We start from the raw sequence: 23893 nt of genomic DNA on the forward strand, positions 1-23893 counted from the left end.
TATTAACCGGTGGCCAGTGATTGACGATTTACCCTAACTAGCCTATATGGTGTCCCTCTCAGGTCTCCCTCCTCTATCTCCATCCGTCTCAGTTTAGAGCAATCTCCGGCCTGCCGTTGAGATATGCGTCCAGGTCATCCTGCCATCTCCGCCTGGGCCTGCCAGATCCCCGCCCATCTTGTGGTACCGGTACCTACACCGTGGCTACTTATCCTATTTACTAGAAACTGTTTTAGCTTATTTTAGCACAGCTAATGTATTTTAAACTAAATACTAGAGAAAGCTATACCATAATAATATACTAACGTTAGCGAAATATTTTAGATTTCATTCGCTTCCTACTTGATAATAATGCATATCAAATTGCTTTTACTATTTGAGATTGATAGAAATTACCAAGTTCCTCACGTGCGTGGCTCTTGTATTAGTTAGGAACATTGGAGACCCTTCGCAAAGTAAGTGAACGCCGATAACATTCCTGACACGTTCTCGATTACAAACCACAATCACAGCAAAGGGTTTCGCCGGAGTAACTATTTGAAGAAAACTCTGAGCCTTGGCCCTGTATTGCCTTTACCAGCGCTTAGTGACCACAGAAGAGAATTCGACTCATGCCACTTTGATTTTGAGGCTGGCTTACCCAGGTAGGACCTATCCAAGTATTGTATCTAAGCGATTGAAATATCAGGTTAAAAAAATCAGTTCGTCGAGTCGAGTCAAAAGTTTTGACTCGACGAACTGATTTTTTTGGCTCAAAACGAGTTCGTCCCACTGCTGGGCACAGGCCTCCTTTCATGCGCGATAGGTCTTGCGCAATAAATATTAGTTTTATTTACAAATATTGAATAACTGACTTTTATTTATCCTTCTCTTTAACAGTCCGCCGGACGGTATCGGCCTGTCAGTTGTTCGGAACTGTCAAAATTTTGCTCTAACTGACAGCCCGATACCTTCCGGCGGACTGTTGTGGGCCCCTTTACGCATGGTTACGCGAAGTCTATATTTTTTATACCACATTTTAACATGGTATTTATTTATTTCAAACTTTATTGCACATAATAAAGGTAGGTACCTACAAATGGACTTAATGTATCATGGCATTCTCTACCAATTAGGGAATGCAAATCGGTTATTTTCGGTTATTTTTTTGTATGGAAATAATCGGTTATTAACCGAAACCGCGGTTATTACCATACAAAAAATAACCGATTTGCATTCCCTACTACCAATCCAATGGTATTTCAGGTATATACGAGTAGGTACCTGCACGCATATGCGGCATAGCTTATTCCGGTCCCTCAGGATATATAAGCGTACCTGGCCGCGTAGCCAACCTGCCAATCGCTAACGCTAGGTAGCGATCGAAACGCAACTGTCACTGTCGCACTTATAAGGAAGAGTGATAGAGAGACACAAAGCGTTTCGTTGTCGAAGCGATAGCGATTGTCACCTTGGCTAGGCCGGCTGTTCTACATAGTGTAATTCAACAACTAACTTCTGTAAGTAATCGAAGATACGTATCACACACACAGCTCTGACCTCGGCTAGCTTTAGAAATACCTACTAGCCTTGCAAAGTTTACATGGACCCTTTCAAGAGCCGTAGGTACGCATTACCCTAATAAAAGTTTTAGAACAATTTTTCAATAGGTACCTATTGCGATACATTTGCGATAAAGTCGTTGGATACGTAAGTATCTACGAGTAGATGGGATCATTATTGGTTCCAACCATTTTCAGATCAAAGACCAACTGAACACGTGTCCATTGTGTTTCTACGCTCCATTAAGAAATGAAGTTTCCTAAATTTACAAAGGCACTAACACTGAGACACTGGTCTCCTTTTGTGTCTAAAGTTACACGGTATATTGTAGGTACTCTACTCTCTAAAGTACTCTGAAACTATCCTTTGCATGAAAAAGACGGTCTTTTTCATTCGTGCTCACGTCCCAGTTTATCCTAGACGTAAAAAAATACCAACCACTAATATAGTACTTAGCACTTGACCATGCTTGCTTCCTAGTATCAAAAAGTGATATAACACTATAAAACGCATATGATTATATGACATAACGGTATCAAAGCAGCAAGGATGTAGGTACCGTGCTCGCCGCGCCAGCTGACTCCACAGACATGATCACGGGTACCTACCCGAACCTGTTTACAGGAGTTTTATAAAATGTTACAATGTTATTATTGCGTAATAATAACATCAAATCCGATGTTGTAATGACATTCATATTTCGAACCCCTCTGGAAAAGAAAGGAATTTAATTTAAGCTTAATTCTAATAGAGTCTGTGCGGAAAGAGAATAGTCGTGGAATGTGTGGGGCCCAATACATTCCACGACTCTTCTCTTTCCACAGACTCTATTTCTATGTTTTTATTCGAAATGAAATGTCAATTGCAAATAAGAGGAGGTAAACACCTAGAAAAATTAATCCAAATAATATTTGGGTAATCTATTTAGATAAATGTCTTTGACCGACAACTTGCGGCACGAGTTACACTTGCCTACTTTCCAAACAGTCTACCAAATCGCGGTAAACCTTTCATGAAAAAGCTCTTCATGTCATCTCGTCGGCGACATCAATGGCACTCACTTGACCCAGTAAACGTGGACATTCACGTCATTTCTCGTTTATACCTGAGCCTAACCTCAAAGGCGCGTTATAAAAGTTTCATGAAACTGAAATACTCCTAGCCGCGGAAGCAGTGGGACATATATTCCAAGCTTATGGCTCCTATACACGATGGGCCAACGCCGGCAACTCCAAGGGACGCATTTATGCGTTAGAGGGAGTAAGTGATATTGCTATCTCATTCTACCGCATGGCTGTGTCCCTTGGAGTGGCCGGCGTTGGCCCATCATGTAGAGGAGCAATAAAGAGACTCAAGGGAATGAACATGAATTGAATCCTTTAGTACGAAAGTAGGTATTGATACACCTATTGTCACTTGCGTTGCGTTGCGACATTATCTTCGCTTGACTAGTTAAACTCACTCAATAACAAATTCCTAATACTTAAAACCAATTAAACCGAAGGTCATGCCTATTATTGTTCAAACGAGTTCCCCTTTCTGCCAAACCATTTTCGAGGAATTATTTTATTGACAACTAGCGACCCGCCCCGGCTTCGCACGGATTAGAACATTATACACTTAAACCTTCCTCAAGATAATCACTCTATCGATAGGTGAAAACCCCATGAAAATCCGTTCAGCAGTTTTTGAGTTTCTCGCGAACATACTTACACACAAACAGGCAAACGCGGCGGGGGACTTTGCTTTTTTTAGTGTAGTGATTAGCTAACTTTTTTTTTATTATGAAGATTAAGTATTCCGCAGCAACCTCGTTTTGCAGCTACGGATCCCTGTCCTAAATTCAAGAGTTACCCCATTTCCTGGGACATTTGGCGCTGAATCTTTTAAAGAAAAACCGCGATGCAATCATTTCAAACGGCATAATTGCGGATGTAGGCTGAGCTCGCGGCTCAAAGTGAAACTTTTAATTATAACGCTCTTAGGTACAGTCGTCACCCAATATTTCAGACCTGACAAAGTAGTAAATATCTTGACTGTGCAAGTTAACATCTTCTTATTCCGTAGAAAATAAAGTCGTTTTTCATTTCAGATATTACTGGTGTCTCCGCTCTGGTATTAGTGCTGACTGTACTTTGAATCATGCCAGGAGACATTTTTCCGCGTATTTAAAAAATTAAAAAGCCGGTCTGCTATCGTGTTGCGAGCGGGCTTTTGTTTTGCGTTTTTTCCACTTTATGATTGTTTCATTTGAATTCAAATGTTTTCCAATTCGACGTGTTAACAATAGTTTCTATAGTGCGTCAAGCAAATCTTGTCAGTAGCAATGTAAAGCAAACTAAAGTAGGGCAACACTCAAAGAGTAGTATTGCGCTAAGAAAAGCAGCAATGTACAATGTACATCGAACCAAAACTTTTTTTCCGCTGAGCGCGCCTTGTCACGTACGTCAATTCAAATTGTCACTCGCGGATTCTCTATTGAAAATGTTTGAAATTGTTATTAATACGCATGGACGGACAATTTAAAAGCGGTGTGTGATGTTTATAAAAATGATTAACTAATTTGAAGATCTCAAAATAAAATTGTAAATGGACTATGCCGTTAAACAAGAATGTATGAATAAAATCATTGCTTCAGCAGGTAGATGTCATACTGGATTTTCATATTGTATTAGATTTCTCACTTGGCACTGTAGGCATTGTAGGCACCTTAGCTTTAATTAAGCACAGTCTTATTTAATATATTGGTATTTAATGGTGACACAGCAGAAATATCTCTTGAAATAGAATCGATTCATAATGTAAACATTGTAAACCATTTGTAAACAAACAAGATGATGGCTGTCATTCGCGATCCACATTCCACAGATAAAACACAGATGACACGCGATTTTCGAATTATTCGAACACAGTGTTGCTAACCCGCGATTTTTCAAATTTGCCGCCGTTTGCTACTGACAAGATTTGCTTGACCCAGTATATTTTAGCTTTTCGCACTGGGCACTACTAAATTAAGTGAAAAGATTTTCACTGCCAGCGGCTCGCTAGGTAGTTCTCTCTTCGTATGTTCGGAGCTTTTCGCAACATACGGTTTTTCTCATGTTATCAACTACGCTCATAGCGCGTCATCTGTCATCACCTGTCGCCCTTTGGAGCCCTTTCCCTTTCCCCAAAGATTGCATTGAACCAATGGGATTGACAACTATCAAATTCCATTAAAAAAAAACAATAATTTGACACAATTCTAGGGATTGACAGGGCAAGCTTTTGCTGGCGCCATCTGCTAAATACTTCGACCGGCCAACCCCATGGTATAATAACTAATATACTCCGCCTGGTACTCTCTTCCCGTCTTTTCTAGGTCACCTGACTGACACAAGCCTACGTCATCATGCGACAGCGCTATGTGATAATATGCGATAGCGCTATATATAGCGGCCATGTTATTGTGACTTAACTTGTGTCACTGGGAAGAGAAGACCATGTTTTATTAGACTATGGGTCAACCCCATTGGCAGTTGGCAGCATCTAACCTTATTTTGCGTAACGCAGTATGAGCTTGCACGCAGGGAATCGTCAGTCATAGGTATAGGTATATCTTGACCGAATAATATATTTCTATCTACGTATTCGTACCATCGCCCACCCTGTTAACTGTACAGTTAGGAGTGTTGCTGTTTGTACAGTAAAGGTGAAGGTTTTAGCTGTACTTATGCAAGTGTTATTCTTTCATTTGGTAGTGAAACTTGTATAGTGGGGCAGGACACAAACTACGGTTAGTTACAAACGAAGTGTAAGGTAATGTGGACACAACACTCCTGCTTTGACATGTTACACACATGAAGCAGTCATCACCATTAATACAATAATGAAATGAAATGAATGAAATGAAAATCTTTATTTCAGGCAACTAGTGGCCCATACATAAATACCTTAAAACTAGCATACATATTATAAAAATATATTTTAAAACTAATCACTGTCTCGTTAAACTAACATTTACCTACTCACAAATAGAGCTATGTATTGACAAATTCTTTTGTCTAACACTTCTAAATAAATGATAAAAAAACTCGACTCTGTGTCATGTATTCAGAGTTTAAATTTGACTGTATTAGAACACCTATAATGATTGTACCTTGCCGAAACAATTTTATTTACTAGACCAAACGATATTATTATTATTTGATGCCAGTCCCTTTTTAACAGCAATAACACGGGTAGACTACGCCATATCCATAGTAATATTATAAATGCGAAAGTACCTACATCTGTCTGTCTGTCTGTTACTTTCTTCATGTATAAACCGCTAAACCGATGTAGATCCCGGGAAAGGACACGACATAGGATATTTTTTATCCCATCATTTATGGGGGTAAAAAAGGGGGGTGGAAGTTTGTATGGGCAAAGGCCTCCCTCCTCTCTTTCCACGTTTCCCGGTCTTGATCCGCCTCCCACCAGTTCCTTTATCCCTTAAGGAAGGGAAAGCCCCTCCCCCCTCCTTAAAAGGTGGAAGTTAATAAAGAGGAACAGTAATATCTCGAAAAAGGAGTAGGTATAAGACTTTTATGATTGATGAAAAAGTAGGTTGGATAAAAAATAAGTTATCCAATTAGGGGTACTATTGGTACAAATTCCAAACAGACGAAGTCGCGGAAAAAAGCTAGTTACGTTATAGGAAAAGTCGTCAAATTTCTCACAGTACATAGTTTACCACAAAAAAATAAATTATTCATATTTTTATGCTTTATTCAACAAATAACTTACATAAGTACCTATTATAAAATAAGTACCTAGTAGTATATTAAAAAAACTATATTACACGGCTCTAGCGCAGTGAGCCAACCTTTTTACTTCAAATACATGTACCTAAATAATGATTTGTATAATTTAGTTAAATATTTCAAGTGGAAGACGCGGTCAAAAGGTCTGGTTTTGTCCTCTTGACCGTCTCTTCTTGTTCTACAATAGATATCAACGAGCCAACATCTTTGTTAATAGACTTACATATTTTGTTTAATTCTTTTACTTGAGCCAGCAAGCTTCGTTTCCTACTACCAAGACACCTTCCTTATACTCTTCGAGTCTCTGTTATAATACATATCACGATTGAATAAAATACTATTTTAATTTCATTTCATTTGACTTCTACGCGGATCATAAAGCAGATATATACGTAGGTGGGTATAGTTCGTAGCTTCCTAATAGAGCCTAGAGAGAGAAATTGCAATAAGATTCAAAATGAACTAATTTTGTTACGATGTGTGTGGTCCGTTCAACTCGCCGGCACTCAGTACTTCGGTTACTGAGTGCCGGCGAGTCAAACGCTACAGAACCAGTACTGTGTCATCGAGATGCGTAATAAAGGCGCGTTATCGGAGAGCGCACCTACACTGGTTTTTTGAGCGTTGGACTAGCCCGTGCTCAGGTGCTAAATAGAATAATTAAGACCCTTTTCTCCAATATGCTCGGAAATGTTCACCTTACTGTAGCAAAAATACTACGGGAAGTTCTTCGTTAATGTCAAACTCTAATTAAAAAACATCAAACTATCGCTGTCCTGTTCTAGCGGACGGGAAGTAAAAAAACACTACAGTAATAACTTATTACTGTAGTGTTTTTTACTTTTTAATAATAAAAAACGCAAACGGCCAATTATTATTGCCGCGAGCCGCTTCTACACGACCCGATCAGCTATCATTTCACGTGTATGATCGTGCGAATACTGCTTAATAAAATCAAAGATTATTTTTATATTTTTTTTAAATCTCATCCGTTGTTCATAAAGCTTATATAGTTTGTCAAAGGACTTTCTCATTTCAAACATAGACAAAGAGAATCATACTATCTTTGTCTTACACTAGTACTAGCACCCAAAAGAAAAGGATGGGTATAGTTTTCCTGGTTCTTACTGACTGAAAAGTTGGTTTGACCAACTATATTGCACAATTATATTGAATGAACGAATACTGAATGGCAGAATAAGTTTGTAACTTTAACTTTTAAAAAATAATTAAAGAGGGAAATTGTGTGTGACATTTTGGATGTGAAGGTTTGATTTGAGTGATGCTTGATGGTTAAATAATAATTATTTTAGCTTCTTTCCTCGCATGTTTGGAGAAAAGCACTATATATGCCTCGGCAGGAATAGCAATTCGTGGATTCGTCTTCTTTGTTGGACTCCGCTTCGCGTCGTCCGACAAAATCGAAACTCATCCACGAATTGCCCTTTCCCGGCCTCTGCAATAATGTACTATTTTTGCAGGTAAGTAGCACGTGCGGTTTTACTTAACAATAGACAATAGGATTAGCCGTCGGGCTCTATTAGGAAGCTACGAACTATAAGTACTATTCATAGTAATAACTAATAATAAGGAATGTCCGCAGTGGTGGTAGATTTCCGGTGGCGAGGTTTCTTTGACCTTTTCTTCTTTCTTGTAGGTTTGGTAGTCGTTCTAGTGGTAGTTGTCTTAGTTGTAGGTTTGGTAGTCGTTGTAGTGGTAGTTGTCTTAGTTGTAGGTTTGGTAGTCGTTGTAGTGGTAGTTGTCTTAGTTATAGGTTTGGTTGTCGTTGTAGTGGTAGGAGTGGTAGTTGTCTTAGTTGTAGGTTTGGTAGTCGTTGTAGTAGTAGTTGTCTTAGTTGTAGGTTTGGTAGTCGTTGTAGTGCTAGTTGTCTTAGTTATAGGTTTGGTTGTCGTTGTAGTGGTAGTTGTTTTAGTTGTAGGTTTGATTGTCGTTGTAGTGGTAGGAGTGGTAGTTGTCTTAGTTGTAGGTTTGGTAGTCGTTGTAGTAGTAGTTGTCTTAGTTGAAGGTTTAGTAGTCGTTGTAGTGCGAGTTGTCTTAGTTATAGGTTTGGTTGTCGTTGTAGTGGTAGTTGTTTTAGTTGTAGGTTTGATTGTCGTTGTAGTGGTAGGAGTGGTAGTTGTCTTAGTTGTAGGTTTGGTAGTCGTTGTAGTAGTAGTTGTCTTAGTTGTAGGTTTGGTAGTCGTTGTAGTAGTAGTTGTCTTAGTTGTAGGTTTGGTAGTCGTTGTAGTGGTAGTTGTCTTAGTTGTAGGTTTGGTTGTAGTGGTAGGAGTGGTAGTTGTCTTAGTTGTAGGTTTGGTAGTCGTTGTAGTGGTAGTTGTCTTAGTTGTAGATTTGGTTGTAGTGGTAGGAGTGGTAGTTATCTTAGTTGTAGGTTTAGTTGTCGTTGTAGTGGTAGGAGTGGTAGTTGTCTTAGTTGTAGGTTTGGTTGTCGTTGTAGTGGTAGTTGTCTTAGTTGTAGGTTTGGTAGTCGTTGTAGTAGTTCTTGTCTTAGTTGTAGGTTTGGTTGTCGTTGTAGTGGTAGGAGAGGTAGTTGTCTTAGTTGTAAATTTGGTAGCCGTTGTAGTAGTAGGAGTGGTGATTGTCTTAGTTGTAGGTTTGGGAGTTGTTGCTTTGGAAGTGGTAGGAGTGGTAGTAATAGGAGGGGTAGCGGGATTTGTAGGTACTTTGGATGAAGGACTGGTAATGTGAGGAGTTACTTTAGTAGTGGTTATGCTGGCAGTTGTTTTTGTAGCAGGTGTAATATTAGCCTTAGTAGTGTGAATCCTAGCTACTTCAGCTGTAATTGTGTTGGTAATGGGATTTGACTTAGATGTTTTGTTAAAACGGTTGATATCGAGTTTTACAGTACCTTTGGTATTGTGTGTGATAGTTGTTTGAGATGTGTTTTTTGTATTGACTTTGGTAATTATTTTGGTTGTATGCAAAATGTTATTAGTAAAGTTTCTAGTAAGATCATTGGAAGTCCTAGTAAAAGTGACAGCAGGTGAAGATTCAATATTATCATTTGGCCGATTTGATTTAGTTTTTGTCAAAATCGACATGGTCGTGGAAATAGTAATTGGATTGGTAGTTTTTACCTTAGCATTAGTAACTAGTGTAAAGCGGGGTGCAGAAGTCGGGATTATAATATTTGTACGTGGACGTTTCGAACGGATGACATCACGCCGTTGGTGAGGAATTTTATGGTGCAACATAATATTACTTCCAATAGTAGATACTCCTCTGTTTTGAACAATGTTTTGAGTCCTTTTTGTACTTAGAGTATTCATAATAAAATCATTTTTAATAATTCGAGTGGTTGTTGTTACGGCGTTTTTCTTCTCGTAAGACGACAACGTCTTAGGATTTATATGTGCAATTATATCTAAACGCTCTCTACTACTATAATACAATTTAGCAGTTGTAGCCTTAGTTTTCGAAGTTCGGCTGCCATTATCTTCTGCACGTTGAATCATTATTTGTCTCAAAATTCCAAGTGGAATCCAATGGCTAGGTACTTCAGCTTCTATAGGATTTTTTAGAAAGATGATAGGATCCTCTGCGGCATTGGGTCGTCTGGTGTCTTCACCGTACACTGATGCATATTTCCATGCTAACAGCAGGATTGTTATTAACACTGAAAAAGTTATATAGGTACTTTTTTATGAGACTGATATTTAGCAGACTGTTAAACGAATTCATTCATAAAGTCGCCATATTGTTGCAGTTGTAGCTGATACAGTGGACGTCAAAGATATATTATGTTTACACTTTTACATCTTAATTCTCTGTAATAAGGCCAAAAATGAAAACATATCTTTGACGTCCACTGTACACTGTAGGTGTATACTGTCGGACGGACAAGCATACTTACGGAGTAGCGGAAGATTTAGAAATAATAAAACATTTATGTTTCGCAACTATACATACTCTAGGGCAAATCAAACTAAATACAAATATTCATAATAAATGTTACAGATATTAAACCATAATTGTGTTACTTACTGTCAAGTTATGCAGGTAAACATAACATTTATTGTTTTTAATATCCAAATAACTTGACATTCGTACTCTTCTCCAGTGCCATCATCATCAGACGGATCACATATCCAAAATATTATCCAGTAAAACAATTTTCGTGAAATACCGACGATAAATTGATATGAATGCAGGCAGCGAAGCAGAAAAATCGATTTAAGGCTTTAACGATTTTTATGTGCACGGTTACAAAGCCCTCCCAAATGATTAAATTACATTAGGAATTTACTTATTATTACACCTTTACGTACACACGTTCAGTCTCTTTATATAAATGCAATCTTAAATAAGTAATCTATAAATTGTAAATACAGATGTCATTCATCACATCCTTGGATTGCCGGTTCAATGCGTTACCAATTCCGCATCGCATTGGACCGGCAATTTATAGATTGTAATAATGTGGTACGTTCCACACTAAAAAAGGAAAATATATTTACATTTAAGTAAGTGCAGACATGTATGGATCAGTATGCACTTTAGCCTCAGGCGATGCCGCATGGCACGTTTAATTCTTAGAATCGTTAGATCAGGGTTTGTCTGATCGGAATCTGACAAATTTTCAATGTGGAAGGAATGGAATATTTTTTTATATTCACAAGGATTCTCATATTCATATTCTTTATTTGTATTGATCAATTGATCATACATTGTCACAGAATACAGATGCGTAATTTACATTATTATTATGCATTAGGTATGTCAGAAATATATACAATTAAAAGTAGGTATCATTATAACATTGGAAAAATAGTACTAATTAAATTGTCAATAAAATAGTTATACCCCGTTCGAATACGTTGGAACCACTTTACTAATTACTTATCGCCCAGACCATATAAATCTTCAAAATTCGGAGCAATGAAGAATTAGTTCCTTTTATAATTGATCATCAATCAAAATCACATCAGTTTATATAAATAATTTATTCATGTCTTTATTTATGTCTCTCTCTCTCGCACTAGTATGGAAGAATGATAAAGAGAGATTACCGTTTCGTTATCTACGGCGCAAACGATTGGCATTTTCCCTCTGATTTCGTCACGATGATGAGCCATCCCTTTAAATATGTCCCGAATAATGTATGTATTGATATTTGATATGTTACTTATTTATTTTAATATATAAAATCCCCATATGAAAACGGTGGTATTGTACTGGTCTTCAACCTTCTATGCTGTCTACTCGTACTTCTAGTTCTTTTTGTCCTTCTCTTTGTAGTCGATGTAGCAAAGAGTTTGATAACATGTACATCAGGATTTTTTTGGCCGATTGAAGACGTCATAGTAGAATCGGTAGTACTCGTCTCAGTATTGCTTGGTTTGATTGAATACCTACTCGTATCAGAATAAGTAATGGTATTTGTAACAGTAGGTTCAAAGGTATTTTTATGATTTGTTTTCGGCCTGCCAGTATGAACATAGTATTTCATTGTAGTAAGTTCGATGCTTTTACTTGGACGGATTGAAGATCTACTAGTATAAGTGGTGGTACTTGTAACAGTAGGTTCAAAGGTATTTCTTTGAGTCGTTTTGGGTGTACTATCGTCAACAGAGGATATCATTGTATTAGGTTCAATGGTATTCCTTGAAGTGTTTGAAGATCTACTAGAATAAGAGGTGCTGGTGGTGGTGGTTCTTGTAACAGTCGGAACAAAAGTATCTCTTTGTGTCGTTTTAGTTCTACTAGTATCAAGAGAGGCTCTCATTGTAGTAGGTTCAAAGAAAAATCTTGGACTGGTTGACGACCACATAAAAAAAACATCGGAAATTGATATAGTAGGTTTAAAGGTATTTCTCTGAGTTATGTTTGGTTTACTAATATCAATAGAGGCTATTTTAGTAGTAGGTTCCGTAATATTTATTGCACTGATTGAAGACCTAGTATCATAAGAGGTAGTACTCGTAACAGTAGAATCAATCGTATTAATTTGTGTCGTTATGGGTCTATCAGTATCGACAGAGGCTGTTAATATAGTAGATTTAGTGGTATTTCTTGGCCTGAATGAAGACCTAGTTAAATAAGTTGTAGTACTGGTAATAGGTTCGATCGTACTTCTTTGGGTTATTTTGTTATCATTCATAAGAATAAAAATAGGCATATCAGCAGAAACAAATGCACCCATTGTTGGAGCTCCTAAGATAGTTTTAGTGTTGCTTGAAGATGTAATGTATGTGTTGGTTCTTGTCGTAAAAGGTACGAAGGTATTTCTGGGTGTCGTTAAGATCATCATAATAATAGCAGCGGCATTCGTCTTAATAGATTCAAAAGATTTTCTTGCAGTAGTTTTAGTTCTTGTGTTACAAGAGTTAGCTTGTGTTGTAGGAGGCATACAAGTATATCTTGATGGTCTTGTAAAGTATGTATTCGTAATTCCTGTAATTGCAAATTTTATGAGGAGCAGAGGACATCAAATAAAATTAATCTACATAAGTTTAATCAAAGTAAATATAATCATAAAATATTTTATATGTAGACCAAAAAATTATGTTATGCATGCTCACAAGAAGAGAGTATTATTGAAGTACCTATTATATTTATTGAAGCTTAATAAGCATTCATAATGGATATTTTCTATAACAATACTTGTTTTGTGTAGGTAGTACTTATAGGTATTTTTTTTTACAGGCAAAAAATGTATTACATTAAAACAATCATAAGTACATAGGCAAAGGGTTAGGTAATACATATGTGGGTAGGGTAGAAAAGTGGTTTCAATCAATGTGTGGAAGGGCGGCACCGTCGTCGAACCCAAGCCACCTGGCGGTGGACTTAAAACGGTGGCGTGTGCCTCGGATACACATGCTGGTGGCGCGTATAGGTATATACAACATGTTGTAAGATAGTTAAAAAAATATGCCCGTTTACCTTTTATTTGTGAAATTTCTTCATGTTGTCTAGCACATTCGATTGGTATCCTAAAAAATACTGAATTTTTATCGTTTTTATCTATTCCTTTCATGTTATCCTTTGCACGATTTAAGATTATCGTCCTTAATTTACTTCGTGAAATAAAAGAACATGCTATATTCGCTTCTACAGGATTTTCGACTACTAAAATAGGGTCTTTGGTGGTTTCATGTAATTTGGCTCGGATGTTGAACATTTCGCCTTGATTCATACAATGTTTTGTTAAATCTTCTAGGTGTTTTGAAATAAAATTTCCCTTTCCACGTTGTTTCATTAATTCCCTTAATGAGCTACGACTAATCCAGCGACAAGGCAATTTGGCTTCTACGGGATTGTCTACATACATAACGGGCTCGTCTTCAGGGTCAATCTGTTGTCTTTCTTCAATTATTTTCTTACTAATCGTTACAATCATGGTATTCGGAGTTGAATCCGTTGAATGTGTAGTGTCCGCTTCATCAATATTTTTCTTCTTCTGTTTCGCTGTATTAAGAATCCATTTCCTAACTGTATCCTCTTTAATGGAATTATCAGAGTAGTCATCAAGTACATTTGTCTGTGACCCTTCAATGTACAGTGACAACGAACATGCATATAAAAGAGTCATGTAGATTTTCACTGAAATGTGTAGGTAAAGAAAATATGTCATATACATATTTACATATTTAAACAATTTGTAATCTTTTTTTACCACAGCTCATGTGAGCCTGGGGATCGCTTGGTAACTAATCCCAAGAATTGGCGTAGGCACTAGTTTTTACGAAAGCTACTGCTATTTTCCTTCTCCGAAATTATACAAATAATAATAATTATTATAATAGGTATTTAAAACTTTCGCGTTTTTAATTTATTTTACCAAGTAAGGTTCCTACTACTACCTACCTAATATGAAATAACTATGGTTACTCATCTGGATCGCTTCGTCCGCCGATCAATGGAATTATCTAATTATCAAACATTTAGGACAGTTGTGAATAAATCTGTAAGGTGCATTGGGCTAAAAAGCGGGGTAATTTTGCTATCGTTTTGCGTTAGGTAGGTACCTAACTACTTAATTAACTTGTTGTTAGGCCTACAATGAATAACGTACCTACTTATATTTGAATCTTGAAAAGGAAGGAAGGAAGGAAAGTACCATAATGCTTCGATGCTGCTGACTCGAATGCCAAACTTTATGAATGTGAATCCGTGATCATTTTTTCTCTTATTTATCGCCGAAAATAGTATGGCCGATTATCACTTCCCAACTCACGTTTGACGGAATTTTATTTCGCCGAATTTTCATTTCCCAACTTATCAAATGGTTTTTTTTCATTTGCCAACCGCACAGTTACCAACTAAACGTTTGGTCTGTGTTTTATAATGCCAATTTTCAAAATGCCAACTTTCATGTCGTAGAATGTTTTAGTTGGCATAATATACACTTAGTTGTTTATTGTCTGCCAATTGTTTCATTTGGTCAGACTGTGCCAAAGGGGGGCCGTTTTGTAGGAATAAATTTTCTCTAAAGTCAAAAATGGCCGAGATATTTGACACGAAAGTTGGGATATTTGACCCGAAAGTTGCTGTGTAATTACGTTTTTTAGGTTGTTAAAAAAAAATAACCTCGAAGACTAAGGCGGGAGCTTCTAACCTAACCATATCCAAGTCGGCTTTGCCCAGGAAGGTCTTGCTCGCTCGCTTCGCTCGCTCGCTGCCACTGGCTTCAAATATTAAAATATACGTTATAAAAAGTCGAACAACTCGGCCATTTTTGATTTTTTGGTATGTATCTTTTTCTTATTTGTAACTTGCCTAATGTATGAAAAGCGAACTGTAGCTTCAACGAAACGTTATTCGTCCAAGAGTTGTTCGACCAAGTGAAAGATTTGACAAATGATAAGTCTCCCAAAAGTTTAGAGGCGTTATAATAATCTGTTTTACAATAATTCTACCAATTGAAACGTTGTCATACAAAAATTTGCTAATCGTTAGTTGTCAAAGTGAAACGTCGGCGAAATGTTGGTTGGCAAATGAAATTCTGACAAAAATAGTTCTGCGAAAAGGCAGAACACCCATTTTCAAAGATGTTACTTTCCTATCCACAACAGACAAAGTGTAGTTTAGATTAGGCATTTACTTACTGTCAAGTTATTTATATTTGAACATTCATACCATCACTAGGTAATTGGCAACGTGTGCAATTATTGTTAGCAAGGATTTTTTGATGCATAATCATGATTGCCAGTGTGTAAAAGTACATTATATATCTAAAGTGAATATTAGCTTCTGAAAAACATTACGTATCTGTACCTAAATCAATACACTGTAAAAATATATAACATTGTGTTGTCGAATGCCGATGAATTTATTGAAACATTTCGCGGTCAATGAAGCAGAGAAATCGATTTAATCCTTGAAAGACTTTTATGAATTAAAAGCTTCTTTGACATCCGCAATTAATGGATATGGCACTGATTCGCTTTAAAATCCCTCTGTCTACCTGTTCTTTTAATATTTTTTACGGCGATTAATTAACAAAACAAGTGTACTGATGAGGGTCCATCCTGCGCCCTACTTTTCAAGTTAAAGGGCCCATTTCCGAATCTATAAAAATATGACACGTTCCAGTATCTTAGGAAATTATTTTTTTCTTTTAAGTTGGTAACTAGGAAAAGTTTAGGGATTTTACTTTTAGCGAGCAATTTGATTTTGATCCGATCGTATCGAGGAGTGCGAGACTTTAAGCCAATCATAATGCGACTTTGATATATTCCATATTGATATCGTGTAATATGTAAATAATAAGTAGAAACAGTAGCATATACCTACGTTATACATTTACAATTCACAACAAAATTAAAATGTCTACTTGTGCGTACAGAGAAGTTAGCACGTTACATCGACAAAGGTTATAATACCTATAATAGTACCGTAAAACCACCCATATATGGTCCAAAATCCCCCAACAATGGGCCCCAACTAACTCGAAAAATTTGAATTACATGGGCAATACCGAAAGTCTCTATAATGACCCACTTAGAGATCACGCAGGGAAAGAATTGGTTTATTGTTTGAAAATATAACCCTTTCTCTATTTTTTGAGGTAAAGTCAGTTGGGGTAAGAGGAACTATGGGAGAAGGTGGACACTTGTAGGGAAACTTGTAAACAGAAGTACTTAAAGATATAATAATTTTTAAGAAAAAAAAACCGACTTCTATGGGGCCCGGTGAAAGATTATGGTAGACGGTGCACTATGTAGAAAAGGAGGTAAAACCAGTACTTTCTAGTAGCATTTCGTTTCCGTAAGGGTCGTAGTTCTAGCCTAACCTAACCCACTTCTCTGATTGCAGTTCGGTTTCTGTGAGGATCGTAGTTCGAACCTAATCAAACCCACTTTTCTAGTAGCATTTTGTTTCTGTAAAGCCCGCAGTTCTAACCAAACCTAACCCACTTTTGTTTGGTCTGTGAGGATCGCAGTTCAAACCTAACCTAACCTACTTAACGGCGCATGCCGTGCGGTGTACGGGGGTTTGAGCGGGAGGGGTTTGGCATCATCATACTATATACCTACATTTTATGGTAGGTAATCATAGCGGTTTATTTAGTTTAGGTATCATAGTGATTTTCCGGGTCAAGGTCCTGGTCTCTGAGTCCGCGTCCAGGTCCGAGTCTGGGTCCGAGTCCGGGTCAGAGTCCGGGTCCGAGTCCGGGTCCAAGTCCGAGTCCGAGTCCAGGTCCGGTTCCGAACCGGATCCGGGTACGAGTCCGGGTCCCAGTCCAAGTCAAAATCGAAATTCGAAATCACCAAACGTGTACTATGCGTCGTTGAAGAGTTCTGTTCTGATCATCATCAGCAGTTCCACTTCATCAAATGTCACGTTTTTGAATGTATATGCTTGATTTGTTGATAAAAACACAAAAATCACTATATGTATGCCTTTAAGATTTGAGGAGTTCCGTCGATTCCTCATGGATCCCATCATCAGAACTGGATTTTGACAAAAACGGGACCAATCTGTATGCATATACATGCAATCAAAAAAAGAATTTTTAAAATCGGTCCAGTAATGACGGAGATATGGAGTAACAAACATAAAAAATAAAAAAAATAAAAAAAAACATACAACCGAATTGATAACCTCCTCCTTTGGGATTTGGAAGTCGGTTAATATAATTTTTAAGAAAAAAAAACCGACTTCTATGGGGCCCGGTGAAAGATTATGGTAGATGGTGCACTATGTAGAAAAGGAGGTAAAACCAGTACTTTATAGTAGCATTTCGTTTCCGTAAGGGTCGTAGTTCTAGCCTAACCTAACCCACTTCTCTGATAGCAGTTCGGTTCTGTGAGGATTGCAGTCCGTAGTTCTAGCCTAACCAAACCCACTTTTCTAGTAGCATTTCGTTTCTGTAAGTCTCGCAGTTCTAACCAAACCTAACCCACTTTTGTTCGATTCTGTGAGGATCGCAGTTCAAACCTAACCTAACCCACTTAACGGCGCATGCGGTGCGGTGTACGGCGTGTACGGGGGTCTGAGCGGGAGGGGTTTGGCATCATCATACTTTATACCTACATTTTATGGTAGGTAATCATATAATAGCGGTTTATTTAGTTATTAGGTTTATTTAGGTATCATAGTGGTTTTCCGGGTCAAGCTCCGGGTCTCTGAGTCCGAGTCCGGGTCCGAGTCCCGGTCCGAGTCCGGGTCCGGGTCCGAGTCCGGGTCCCAGTCCAAGTCAAAATCGAAATTCGAAATCACCAAACGTGTACGTGTCGTTGAAGAGTTCTGTTCTGATCATCATCAGCAGTTCCACTTCATCAAATGCGACAGTTTTTAATGTAAATGTTTGATTCTATGATGAAAATACAGAAAATTCTATACGTATGCCTTTAAGATTGGAGGAGTTCCTTCGATTCCTTATGGATCCCATCATCAGAACTCGAGCTTGACAAAAATGTGGCTTAAAAACTTAACTTGCTTAACAAACATAACGAAGAGGACAAATCGCCAAACGTGAACTATGCGTCATTGAAGAGTTCCGTTCTGATCATCATCAGCAGTTCCACTTCATCAAATGCGACAGTTTTTAATGAAAATGCTTGATTTTCTGATGAAAATAAAAAAATCTCTATACGCATGCCTTAAAAATTTGAGGAGTTCCCTCGATTCCTCATGGATCCCATCATCAGAACCCAAGCTTGACAAAAATGTGTCTTAAAAACTTAACTTGCTTAACAAACATAACGAAGAGGACAAATAGCCAAAGGTGAACTATGCGTCGTTGAAGAGTTCCGTTCTGAACATCATCAGCAGTTCCACTTCATCAAATGTCACGTTTTTGAATGTATATGCGTAATTTGTTGATAAAAACAAAAAATCACTATATGTATGCCTTTAAGATTTGAGGAGTTCCCTCGATTCCTCATGGATCCCATCATCAGAACTGGATTTTGACAAAAACGGGACCAATCTGTATGCATATACATACAAACAAAAAAAGAATTTTCCAAATCGGTCCAGTAATGACGGAGATATGGAGTAACAAACATAAAAAAAAAAAAAAAAAAAACAACCGAATTGATAACCTCCTCCTTTGGGATTTGGAAGTCGGTTAAAAACTAAATTAAATGATAATATTAAAAATAATTGTGTACCTACCATAATAATTATTTCACAAATTATTCATAAATAAAATTAACTTTAAAAATGTGGCGTCCCACGGGTAAAGGTACCTTATGGCGATTGGCACTTACGCTATTATTAACGCCACTCCAATATTATTGCGGCGCTATGCGACGTAAGCGCCAGCCGCCATAAGGCACCTTTTGCCGTGGAACGTCACAAATATTTACGTAGGACTATTCTCATACGGTTTCTCTTAACCCGAGAAAAATAAAGTATGTTTCCTTTACCCCACCTGGCCTTACAGAGAGAAAAATACCTAAAGATGGCAATTCCATCTCTACTCCGATATTTGTATTAAGGCTAGGCAAGAAAAACTAAGTGCTTATAACAACATTTTTATTAACATCTATCAATAAATTACAATATTTCCACTAATTATCCCACTTCTTAGACACGTCGATGTACTCGCCGTCGGGAGAGTCGTATCCCTTGATGGGTGGGGTCGCCACGGGTCCCTTCACTGAGTAGGGGATAAGTTGCAGATCAGGCTGGAAAAAAAAACAAAATAAATTGAACGCGCGTCTTTCACACACTTTATAACTACAAGTGTAACAGCACCTGAGCGGCTACCGCGAAAACCGAAACTCGCAAATTGCGGGGATCTTTCTCTCTTACTCCAACGAAGGCGTAATTAGAGTGACAGAGAAAAATCCCCGAAATTTGCTAACTTCGATTTTCGCGCTTATAGCCTAGTAAGTAAGTGAGTAACACTTTATTGTACGGAAGAAAGGAATACAGATACATCAGATAGAACATAAATATGAACTAGAGGGATGGCGAAGGGCGAACTTAAGTCTGTCTTCATATTGGATACGCGATTCTCCACAATTCTCCAATAAAAAAACTATAATTAAAATAAAGCACACAGTGCCACAGGAACAGGATGGGAAGGGGATACTTAAATTAACAGCAGGTCCGAAATTACCCACAACAGAGCCAATGTTAACATTAATATATTTCACCAATTATTTTATTTAATTAAGCCCAGGCAAAAGAGACTTGAAGGAAGTGTCAAAGGGACTATCATACGACGCATGAAGGGCTTAATAGAATCTTCAAAAAAAGAGCATTTTCCTCTGGTATTGCGGGTGTCTATGAGCTAATCGCTTACCATCAGGCAATTTGTCTGCTCATTTGCCTCCTATGTCATTAAAAATAATAATAGTACCTAATAATATTTTTCCTACATTTAATATGCCACTAAATTCATTTTTTAATTTTGCTTTGCTTTTGGTCTGTGGCTTTGCCTAAATTACTTAGTTTCAACAACAACCGGAAAAATAACAATTACAATACTAACGTCACTAATACTAATTTTTTTTTATAAATTTTGATATGCAGTTCTTACCATAATTGCTTCATCATACAAGTCTTCGGAGACTTCATACAGCTTATCCAGGGCCCTCCGTTGAGATGCCATGATCCTATCAATTTGGGCAACTGTGGCAATGTACTCCTCGCGTTTGTACCTAGCCCAGTCCTTTTGTAGCATGGCTCGAGCTTCTATTTCTTCTGCTGATAGCTTTGGCTCTGGGCGCTTTCTCTTTCTAAAAAAACAATAAATTTGGTAAAGTATCAAGCCCGCTTACCATTAATAAAAATATCAAGGCTCCAATCTCTGACAAAATCAACTTTAAGTCCCAATTTAAGGCTTGCTCAATTTGAACAGAGTTTGCATTTGTTTACTTTCAAATTGATTATTATTTCCAACAATTTAAACAACAATATCACTACAGATAACAATTTTTTTGGACCACACAAATAAATGCACTTACCAGGATTCAAACAGTCCTGTTATTAGCTTCATATGCAGGGTCACTACCAACTAGATTAAATATGGCAATTTAAGAATTGGTCTTTGTATCAAAATAAGGAAAATAAAATATTTAGACTAATAAAAATAATAAAAATGATTAGAGCCCGAAAATAAAATAATTCACCACACCAGTTCGGAAAGGCTTACTTTGCACTTCAATAACTGATAGCAAAGTTGCTTTTTATTCACATGTGAGGCAAAGTAATCAAATGCAAATTTTGAGTTGTTTTCTTATGTTTGCTGGTAGAATTGAGTTTTAAATGATGATTTTGGATGATAAATATTTAATAACATTAATTTGGTATTGATTTGGTTTGATATTTTACATTTAATAGTTGCTTTGGGTTGGTGTGGTGAATAATTTTGTTTCACTCGAGGGCATATTTTGTTTAACCCTCGTGCTTTGAAACCCTCAAATGCTCAAGATTCCATTTTTCAAAGCACACGCTACGCTCGTGGTTCAATTCTGGAATCTTTGACTTGCTCGGGTATCAATATTAGCACGAGCGGTGAAAACAACAATTTTGCCCCCTTGTGAAACAAATAACTATAGCCTAATGATGAAAATGATTAAAGAAACTTTTAAGCCTTTCACCACCAAAAACATCCACATATGCACATGGTTACAGTAAAATAGACCCTCATGCATTTGAATAAGGTTTACAATGGTGCATTATTTATAATAGGTGCAAAGTTCAAAGGGTTAAACAAAAAATTATTATTTTTAAAGCAGACTTCCATTATACTCCAAAAACAAAACATTACATTTATTACTATCACTTACTGTATCTGATCCATGAGATGTAATGGCACTTCCAACTCGTCTATTGGCTTAAGCTGTCTTGCATTCTTCTCAAGCCTCCGGATCTGCTTTTCAATTTTTTTTCGGCGACGTTCTTCACGCGCCTTCACTATGGCTGGATCGATTTTTTTCTTTTTCTTCATTGGTTCCGCACTTGAAAGATATGATAAAAGTTTTAGTATTATTGTAGATGTATGAAAAGATTAGACCCACACAGGTACTCAAGACTTACTTACTACTGAGAACTTACCATAAATAATCAGTTACTTTGAATTGAATGGCTGTTGTCGTGGAAATATTTCTAGTTAGTTGTACCTTAGCCGCAGGGCATATCGACAATCTGAAAAATAACTCGGGTTAAAATGTCACAGTAAACAATACGATTTGATCATAAATTATAACTACATGAACAAATTTGCACCTTGAGAATTGTCTTATAATAGAAAAATTAAACATTTTTTAACTGTTCGGGGCAAAGTCTAAAAACTAGTGGTTTTTATTATAATTAATCTAAATAAATTACACTGGAAATGCAATAGAGGTTATGTTAGATCGTAGATCTGTCAAAGAGATGTCATTTTGACAGGATGTTAAAATGAAGTCTGTTCAAGATAAGTACGAAAACGCTGTAGGCAACAATTTATCGCAGTCAATTAAATTGTCAATTTAATTGTGTTTTGTGGACGTAAAAATAAACTAGGAATGTTGACTGTATGACATTAGATATTAAGGACTGTATCGTTTGTTATGAATACAACTTTACTTAGCCGTTTTTCCTGGTATTATATTTTTATTAAAAAATTACACATATAGTTTAATTTGTGCTTTAATAATAAGTAACATTTCGTCCTGGGAGATCACGTAAAGCATATGGTTTGGACAATATTTACCCAATCCTCCCGATTAACTACAACGATTTTGGACAAATACTACAAGAAAATTTACGGTTTGCGAACAAGACGAGATATTACACAAAAAAAATCGTACTATGTAAACAGCAATTACATATGAATCGTAAAGCGAAACATCTGGGCATAGTCTAATCATTTCTTTTAGTTGGAAAAAAAGTTTTGGATCTGTGCTTGGTGGCCTTTTAGAGAATATGGCATGTTACTTACGACAACCCCGACTTTGGTATACGATATAACCATCATGGAGCGTTTCTATCGACCTGTTCTAGCCATGGTTCAACGCCATGAATGTCCGTTAGGTTTTGGATTTCCGTAGATTCTTTTAGCTGTTTCCCTCATTTCGCTGGCGTCAGAAATTGACGGGAATCCAAAATGTTGCATAAAAAGTCGTTTTCATGTAAAGATAAAAATTCACCACATTTATTCTGTGGATGTTCAATTGAGCAATCATGAAAAGGACCCTTAGATGGCATATTTTGGCAGCATATTAACCTTTTGTTTCTTTAAATCGGACCAAGGAATCGGTGAAATAGTCTCAAATTAAGCTCGATAGGCTTGTCCGAATTACATTTGCTAGAGGGTATTAAAATCATCATAAAGTCCCTAAAATAAAATAAATGTAAAACCTTCTTATATCAGATATGGCTTAAAAATACCCCCAGATTATACCTTAAGAACATAGTAATACAAAATAATACACAGGTCAACAGTTAGACCAGGTTTTATCTGTATTTATAATAAACGATACAGTCCTTATGTTAGATAGTTATTTACGATCTTACAAGTGGGAAAAATTAGGAAATTCGCAACGAGTAGCGAACAACGGTGGCTAATTTTAAAACACGACCATTATTCCATCAGAGATGTGCGAGGATGCGTCGTGAGGGTGTTTAGCGTGCTCTACGGACTCTTTTCAAATAAGCTAGCGAGTTGTGGTGATAGTTATTCATCCGTACCTTGCAACTCATTCCTCGCACACATCCTTCTCTTGTTTCCACTAGAGCTGCGCTGAGCGAGGATAGGTAAATGAATTGTTTCTATTGGTGCATGACAAACACGTCCCTCGCTCCGTAAACTCGCACATCTCTGGTGGAAACGACGCCTAAGAGTTCCTAGTTGACTACTGAACCCTAAACATTAATATTAAAGAGAAAAGTAAGGGAATTACCGACATCTAAGCCGTTTACGAGTAAATAATGATTAAGATTAATATCAATTCGTAACATAATATAATATACCTACAGTCATAAGGTTCTGTACATACTCAATTTCTAATAATGATTAATGACTTGCCGAAGATCGTCAGTGCCGCTAAATGTCTAATGTTTGCAGACGATATGAAATTGTTTCTCGACATCAAATGCAATGAGGACTCCCAACTTTTACAACGTGATATTGACGCAGTGGCAAAATGGAGCGAAGA

At 37.1% G+C, this 23893-nt stretch overlaps 4 protein-coding genes across 4 annotated transcripts in view; all 4 read right to left on the reverse strand.

Annotated features, from left to right (window-relative positions):
* Positions 1 to 23893, reverse strand: part of LOC134673527 (F-box only protein 11) — a 338938-nt gene that overhangs the window by 193990 nt on the left and 121055 nt on the right. The window lies entirely within an intron of this gene.
* LOC134673606 (salivary glue protein Sgs-3-like) lies at positions 7907 to 9139 on the reverse strand (the record flags this gene model as incomplete). Its single annotated transcript, XM_063531606.1, has 1 exon — positions 7907 to 9139. A coding segment is annotated over one exon (1233 nt), but the record flags the coding sequence as incomplete, so codon positions are not given.
* LOC134673607 (mucin-2-like) lies at positions 10750 to 13897 on the reverse strand. Its single transcript, XM_063531607.1, has 3 exons — positions 13233 to 13897; positions 11859 to 12740; positions 10750 to 10781 (listed from the first exon to the last, which is right to left on the reverse strand). Exons 1-3 carry the CDS (start codon positions 13879 to 13881, stop codon positions 10750 to 10752), a joined length of 1563 nt encoding a protein of 520 aa, XP_063387677.1. The 5' UTR covers positions 13882 to 13897.
* On the reverse strand, positions 19264 to 22113 carry LOC134673540 (large ribosomal subunit protein mL40). Its single transcript, XM_063531538.1, has 5 exons — positions 21981 to 22113; positions 21810 to 21899; positions 21542 to 21712; positions 20290 to 20488; positions 19264 to 19429 (listed from the first exon to the last, which is right to left on the reverse strand). Exons 1-5 carry the CDS (start codon positions 22013 to 22015, stop codon positions 19313 to 19315), a joined length of 612 nt encoding a protein of 203 aa, XP_063387608.1. The 5' UTR covers positions 22016 to 22113; the 3' UTR covers positions 19264 to 19312.

The sequence above is a fragment of the Cydia fagiglandana genome, chromosome 18 (genome assembly GCF_963556715.1).
Source record: "Cydia fagiglandana chromosome 18, ilCydFagi1.1, whole genome shotgun sequence".
Taxonomy (NCBI): Eukaryota; Metazoa; Arthropoda; class Insecta; order Lepidoptera; family Tortricidae; genus Cydia; species Cydia fagiglandana.

Coding starts and splice junctions, on each gene's coding strand:
- LOC134673540 (XM_063531538.1), bottom strand. CDS start 22,015: ATGTTTAATTTTTCTATTATAAGACAATTCTCAAG. Junction 21,713..21,809: donor AAAGTAACTGATTATTTATG/GTAAGTTCTCAG, acceptor ATATCTTTCAAG/TGCGGAACCAATGAAGAAAA. Junction 20,489..21,541: donor CATCTCATGGATCAGATACA/GTAAGTGATAGT, acceptor TTGTTTTTTTAG/AAAGAGAAAGCGCCCAGAGC.
- LOC134673607 (XM_063531607.1), bottom strand. CDS start 13,881: ATGACTCTTTTATATGCATGTTCGTTGTCACTGTACATTGAAGGGTCA. Junction 12,741..13,232: donor AGAAATTTCACAAATAAAAG/GTAAACGGGCAT, acceptor TTGCAATTACAG/GAATTACGAATACATACTTT. Junction 10,782..11,858: donor CTTTGAACCTACTGTTACAA/GTACCACCACTT, acceptor TTCCTTTTTTAG/TGTGGAACGTACCACATTAT.